This window comes from Vicia villosa, linkage group LG6 (assembly GCF_029867415.1).
Source record: "Vicia villosa cultivar HV-30 ecotype Madison, WI linkage group LG6, Vvil1.0, whole genome shotgun sequence".
Classification (NCBI taxonomy): Eukaryota; Viridiplantae; Streptophyta; class Magnoliopsida; order Fabales; family Fabaceae; genus Vicia; species Vicia villosa.
Window position 1 is genome coordinate 32,054,651 of NC_081185.1, and position 7,303 is coordinate 32,061,953.

Here is a 7,303-nt window from a genome sequence, read left to right on the forward strand (position 1 = left end):
AGGAGTAAATAAAGTTCTGGTGGACGGAGGAGCTGCAGTGAATCTCATGCCTCAATTCATGTTGAAAAAGTTAGGAATGTTCGATACAGACGTGAAACCTCATAACATGGTTTTATCCAACTACGAAGGGAAAATAGGACATACTCTGGGAGTAATCCAAGTGGATTTAACTGTGGGATCAATCATGAGGCCTACCATGTTCATGGTGGTACCAGCGAAGGTCAACTACAACTTGCTCCTTGGGAGGGAATGGATCCACAGTATTGGGGCAGTAACTTCGACCATGCATCAGAGGGTATCTATCTGGAGAACAGATGGCATAGTGGAGAACATAGAAGCTGACCAAAGTTACTTCATGAGCGAAGTGAACCAAGTGGATAAGGCAAACTTCGACAGGAATCTGGGAAATATAAGCCCATGTAGCCCAGCTGAAGATGCTTACTCCCCAAACAAGAATGCTCTATACTTTCTGACTCTCCACCCAAATGGTTTTCAATGGAATCGTGAGATCATGGGAGACCTTGAAGAAGAAGGATCAACAAAAATACGGCCTTCGGGTTGGAACGAAGACGTTGATTATGTCTGAGTCTTCATTATTCGAAAAGATTTCGGCCTATATGGCTGAGAACAAAAGAATAGTGGCTCTCGAAACCAAAATTATTGACATGGCTATTGGGGCCAAAAGTATTATGCTGAATGATGCAAAGCAGGGGGCAAACTTAATACCAAAACCTCCTGAAGAACAGGTACACAAAGATACGTTTAATCAAAGGCTAGACGCTATCTATGACGAAGAGACTTCTTTGCTGCAACTTCATTCGAACCACCAGGTATGTTGAATGGATTGCAAATAAAGTTCCAGTTATTAAGAAAAATGGTTCTTTAAGAGTGTGTATAGATTTTCGTGATCTGAATGCAACAACTCCTAAGGATGAATACCCAATGCATGTGGCAGAAATGCTAGTTGACTCGGCTGCAGGATATGAATATCTTAGTATGCTCGATGGTTATTCCGGGTATAATCAAATTTTCATTGTAGAAGAGGATGTTTCTAAAACAGCATTTCGTTGCCCAGGGGCAATAGGAACTTACGAGTGGATCGTTATGCCTTTTGGTCTTAAAAATGCTAGGGCAACATACCATCGTGCAATGAACTCTATTTTTCATGATTACATTGAAACCTTCATGCAGGTTTATATAGATGACATAGTAATAAAGTCTATATCAGACGGAGATCATCTAACCCATCTAAGCCAATCATTCGAAAGAATGAGAAAACATGGCTTGAAGATGAATCCTCTTAAATGTGCATTTTGTGTGCAGGCTGGAGATTTTATGGGCTTCGTGGTCCACAAAAAGGGGATAGAGATTAATCAGAATAAAACAAAGGCTATCATGGAGACTAAAGCACCATCCACTAAGAAAGAATTGCAATCTTTGTTAGGGAAGATAAATTTCCTGAGGAGATTTATTTTAAATTTAAGTGGTCAAATTCAAGCCTTCTCTCCTCTTTTGCGTCTGTGACATGGAAATTTCGAGTGGACAAATGAACACCAAGAGGCATTCGAAAAGATAAAGCAGTATCTAATGAATTCGCCTATCTTGTCGCCACCAAGTGGAAAGAAGCCTATGAGACTGTATATATCAGCTTCATACACTACTATAGGTAGTATGTTAGCACAAGAAGATGAAAATGGCATTGAGAGGGCCATATATTATCTACGTAGGGTATTAAATGATGCAAAAACTAGATACACTTCGATAGAAAAGTTGTGCCTATGTTTGCATTTTTCATGTACTAAACTCAAATATATATAAAGCCAATAGATTTGTATGTATCTTCACATTTTGATGTTATCAAGTACATGTTATCAAATCCAATAATGCACAGTCGGATTGGCAAATGGGCTCTAGCCCTAATTGGGTACTCTTTGGCTTTTATGCCTTTAAAAGCTATGAAGGGGCAAGTAGTCTCAGATTTTATAGTGGATCACGCAGTGGTCGAAACTCCTCAACTCCTAGTTTAGTTGAAGCCTTGGAGATTGTTCTTCGACGGTTCCACCCATAAAGATGGTAGTGGAGTTGGGATTCTACTAATTTCTCCCAATGGAATTCCAACAAAACTCAAGTATAGAATCGAAGGACCCTCGTGCTCAAACAATGACGCAGAGCATGAAGCCTTAATAGCAGGACTTGAAGCCTTGTTGGAATTAGGGGCAACTAGGGTCAAAATTAAGGGTGACTCAGAATTGGTAATCAAGCAACTGACGAAGGAATATAAGTGCATCAAGGAGAACCTGATCATGTATTTCGTTATTGCAAATAGGTTGCTTAAAAAATTCGAATATGTAGCCATAATGCATGTCCCCAGAATTAAAAATCAAGAAGCTAATGATTTAGCACAAATAGCTTCAGGATATAAAATCTCAAGGGAGAAGCTACAGGAATTGGTCGAAGTAAGAGGAAAAGCAATGGCAACCAAATTGTCTCCAAGTGATTTGGAAAGAAATCGTTTAGGTTACGCTAACGAAGAGGAGTTCGAAGTGTTGGCTATTGATGCTTTAATAAGAACATATTTGAGAACTCCAATTATAGAGTATCTTAAAGATCCTTCGGTGAACACAGACAGAAAAACCAAGTATAGAGCGTTGTCGTACATTTTAACGGGAAACGAATTATTCAAGAAAACTCCTGAAGGCATCTTATTAAAATGTTTGGGTGAGAATGAGGCGTACTTGGAATTATCTAGTGTTCATAGTGGAACATGCGGGGCATATCAAGCAGGCCATAAAATGAAATGGTTGCTTTTCAGATACGGGATGTATTGGCCTACCATGCTAAAGGATTGTATAGAATTTGCTAAAGGCTGTCAAGAATGTCAAATACATGCAGGAATCCAACATGCTCCTGCAAGTGAGCTTCACGCAATTATCAAGCCCTGGCCATTTAGGGGTTGGGCTTTAAATTTAATTGGTGAAATTCGACCTACTTCATCTAAAGGTCAAAGGTACATTCTTGTTGGAATTGACTATTTTACTAAATGGGTCGAAGTAGTGTCGTTGGTAAATGTAGACCAAGAAATGGTCATAGATTTCATTCAAAGACAAATATTATATAGGTTTGGAATCCCAGAAACTATAACAACAGAAACTATAACAACAGATCAAGGATCAGTATTTACTGGTCGAAAGATGCAAGAATTCTCAAAGGAAATGGGACTCAAGTTGTTAATATCCACACCCTATTATGCTCAACCAAATGAACAAGTCGAAGCAGCAAACAAAGTAATTATTGGTTTGATAAAGAAGCATGTAGGAACAAAGCCAAAAAACTGGCACAAGACACTAGATCAAGTGCTTTGGGCTTTGGACATGATGCAGTCTTACCTGTCGAAATCTACTTGCAATCAGTACGGATCCAAAAGCAAGGAGAAATCCCGTATAACCTATATTGGGAGATGATGATGAATGAGTTGACAGAATTAGACGAAGGAAGGTTACGTGCGTTAGAAGTCTTGAGGAGGCAGAAGGAGAGAGTAGCAAGAGCATATAACAAAAAGGTCAAAGGTAAAAATTTTGTTATAAATGATTTAGTTTGGAAAGTTATATTACCTATGGATAAAAAGAATAAGGCTTTGGGAAAATGGTCTCCACATTGGGAAGGACCTTTTCGAATTCTGAAAGCATTTTCAAATAATGCTTATGAGGTAGAAGAACTACCAGAGGATCGAAGGATCCTAAAAGTAAATGGGAAATATTTAAAAAGATATAAGCCATTTATGCACAAGGTTAAGATTGCAACAACGTAGATATTAGAAGTTAACACTATAGCTAAAATGGCGGATATATATTTCATTCCAAAATGTTCATTTCGCCAAAATGGCAACGTTTTAAAGTGAAGTACAAAAGTGATGCATAAAGCCAAAAATGCATAATCATTAATAAAATAACCCTAGAAGAAAACTTCAGTCACGACCAAAATGCAACTTCTCTAGATCTATTTTTCCCCCACACTCTGTTGCTAGGAAATCCGATAATCCCGCTGCACGCATGTTTCTGATCACACCCGTCTTGATGAAGATGTGAGTCAGGAGCCGTCCGTAAGGAATGAAAAGGACCTCACCTTGGTATGAGTCCATGATCTTTTCCTTGAGATAGTTGAAAATATTAAGAGGCATATTAATCTTTTCCATGCGAATAAGGGTGTATAAGAACCTGAGATCTTCAAGCATTATTTTGTCTTGATCTTCCATCTTGGGACGAAAGTTAAAAACCAAAACTTAATGCCAGATCCTACCTATAAATGTATTAAAAGCTTTATTGGGGTCGGTAAACACCACCCTCAGGACGTCAGAGACAAGCATGCTATCATGTTCAGCAATGGGAGCTCCAATGGCTTCACACTTAATCATTTTTGAAATGATTTTTGTAGTGATGGTGATAGGGAAACCAAAGATGTTGGAGTGGATAGCTTCTCTACCCTCACGGTCTCTGTGGACAGTTGCATTTCTCCAGAAGTTTGCAAGAACAAATGGATAGATAGGTCCATCCAAGATGGTCAGGTAATACTCTAGATTTTGTATTGCAAAGATACGGGGAAGATCGACCCCTTGTTCTTCAAAATCTATAGGAGAGAGGATCCTTTCCTTGACGATGTGAGGAATGATTTCTTTGCTAGAGGAAGACATGATGAGGAAAGTGAAAAGTTTATTCTTGTTAAAAAAGAGTGAAGTTATCATTGTGTTTGGGATAACAAAATGAGAAGGATTGAGAGGTTTATATAGGAGAAACCCACGTTGGGGTTGGTTATGCAAAAACAGTAATAATGGACCACGTGTTGGATCCCTAAAGGGGATTTGTATAATCCACCGCGGTTATGCCTAGGAAGTTGAAGCTAAATCATCACACGACCGACACACTTGAGAACTGAATAGATATTTGGGAAAACGTGAGTCATGATTAACTAACAGTTACGTGCTTGGGGCACCCAAAGGTCTAATCGAAACTTAATGACCATAGGGAATGCCTAACGTTATGAATATTCATAATATATAGGTAATTATTACAGCTAAAGTAATGATTAGATTGAGATATTCAGAGTTGCCAAAAAATACAAGTTTTGTCTTAAAAGTGAATTACAAGTAAAAATTAATTTAAAGACGAAAAAGACTAAAAGGAAATAGAGGCCTTCATTCGTTGGTATTTTATCTTCCCCAAGCCCATCTTGTACTGGGCAGCCACTTGAATTTCCTTCAGTAGAGCAACCTTTGTGTCCATAGCAGTAGCTTTTTCAACATGTTCGACACTTTGCTTTGCCAACTTGTCCGCCTCTGTGCTGTCCAAACCTTGAATAGTAGCTTGTTCTGTTTTGCTTTGGAGATTTTTTGCTTCAGCTCTTCGATTTGAGATTCGCAAAGTTTGATAGAAGAAGCATAATTGTTGAAGCTAGTTCGTGCTAATTGTTGAGCAGCTAGCAATTTCTCTAAAGCTTTATAAGCAACAAGCGCTTTGTCAAATTCAGTAGATTTGGCGCATTCGATTGATTTGATTTGTGTAGTAGCATCCACTTCTCTGTTTCGTTCTGCCTGGACTTGACCAATTAGATTTTGAATATCAATAAGGGCTACGCCTACATCAGTAAGGAAAGCAGTGATGTTGATCTTTCCTATCAGCTTTTTAATGCTCGAACCAACACTCGCTTCTGTCCTCAATTTCTCAAGAAGGTCGACTTTGAAAACAGACTCTTTCACTTGCTTCAAAAGATTATCATAAGATGCTTCAGATGCACTAGTGCTAGAAGGAGTCGAAGCCCCAGACATACTTTTATCAGAAGAGGATTCCCTTTGAGCCATCATCAGTTTCACGTATCTAAGAGGGTTTTTCTGCTTCAGAGTAGTCATTTCCTCTTCAGTAAGTGGCAAAGTTGTGTTCTGGGTTGCAGTAGGTTGAACAGAGATGGGTTGTGTGGTGGTTGTAGCAGCAGTTTCGACAAGAGGATCGTTGTTCATTTCAGGTTCTGTCTCTTCCTCAATCATTCTTTCATTTTGGTCGAAAGTTTGTTCAGCGTCTCCAGTGGATAAATTGTCATCATAATCTTTGGGAAAATTGACATGAAGAGAAAGATTACTAGGAGTTTCCTTAGAGTCTTCACCTCCTGAATTTGCTTCTTCAATATGTGCCAAATCCTTTCCCATGTCTTCGACAGGAGAAGGAATTTCTTGTTCTTACTGAGCGTTAGTTGGTTCAAGTAGTGTTGCTCCAGTTGAAGACCCTTTGTTTTGAGCAACATTGCTTTGACGTAGAGATTGGTTCCCTTCATCTGAGGGATCACCTTGATTGAAGGTGATGGGGATCATGGTTTTTTCCTAAAAGAAGAGTATTAGAATAAAGAAGAGGTTCGTTTTTTCGACAAACGGAAAATAGTAAGAAATGATTACCGGCTGAGCGTTAGGTTCAAAAACATTGCTCCCAATATACTATAGAACCATGTTGCCAGAAGGTTGGGGCTGAGACTTTCTGAGAGGAGGAGGAACGACTTTGAGTTTAACATTAGCGAGGTTCGTATCTTGGTAAGAAGAGACAGTTTCCATATGTTTCTTTTGTTTCTTCTCTTTTGGTTAGGGAGAAGCAATCTCCTCATGTTCTTCAACAGCGACGGCATCAACACTGGATTTTTTCCTTTTGTTTGGCGTCAAAGGAGGTTTGCCACGACCCTGAAAAATAAAAAGACAAAGGCTTTTAGAAAAGGGATAGAAATAAAAGATCATATCATTAAATACCTTTGATTTTTTCATTGTTTCGGGAGAAACCTCGTCAACTGGAATTCCATGACTCGAAGAAGTGGTCATGCTAGAAGCAGTTTTAGCCGCAGGTTTGTCTTTTCTTGGCGCTTTCCTTTCGATGGCTGAAAAGAAAATAATTTGGTCGAAACATGCAATATGTCAAAGATTAGTAGGTTGAAAGGTTGTAAAACCAAGAAATCCAAACATCCCACACCTTGACCCACTGGAGAGGTATTCCTCACTACATCCAAGTCGAAGTCAAGAAAGCCTTTGAAACTGTCTAAGGTATGTTTGGTTGCAACCACTCTTTTAGCAGGTTTGTGTCGATCATTTGTCAACTCTTTAAAGAGATCCCCACATACAAACCAATTTGGGTATGGGGGAAAAATGATAAAGCAAAATCTGCACTAGGTAATCTTGGAAATTGGGGTGGTTCAAACTCAAAAGCCAAGTCATATTTGAACTCGGGTTTTACAGCTTTGAGAGTCTTTCTTTTAGAAATTTGTTTTTCAAACTTTTCTT

The 7,303-nt window shown here is 38.8% G+C and overlaps 2 protein-coding genes across 2 annotated transcripts; both read left to right on the top strand.

Annotated features, from left to right (window-relative positions):
- The first annotated feature begins 617 nt into the window (after positions 1 to 617).
- Positions 618 to 3,461, top strand: LOC131613485 (uncharacterized). The gene is made up of 4 exons (XM_058885151.1): positions 618 to 830; positions 931 to 1,191; positions 1,324 to 1,439; positions 2,327 to 3,461. Exons 1-4 carry the CDS (start codon positions 618 to 620, stop codon positions 3,459 to 3,461), a joined length of 1,725 nt encoding a protein of 574 aa, XP_058741134.1.
- Positions 3,458 to 3,808, top strand: LOC131613486 (uncharacterized). Its single transcript, XM_058885152.1, has one exon. The coding sequence runs from the start codon at positions 3,458 to 3,460 to the stop codon at positions 3,806 to 3,808; it is 351 nt and encodes a 116-aa protein (XP_058741135.1).
- Positions 3,809 to 7,303: the final 3,495 nt, after the last annotated feature.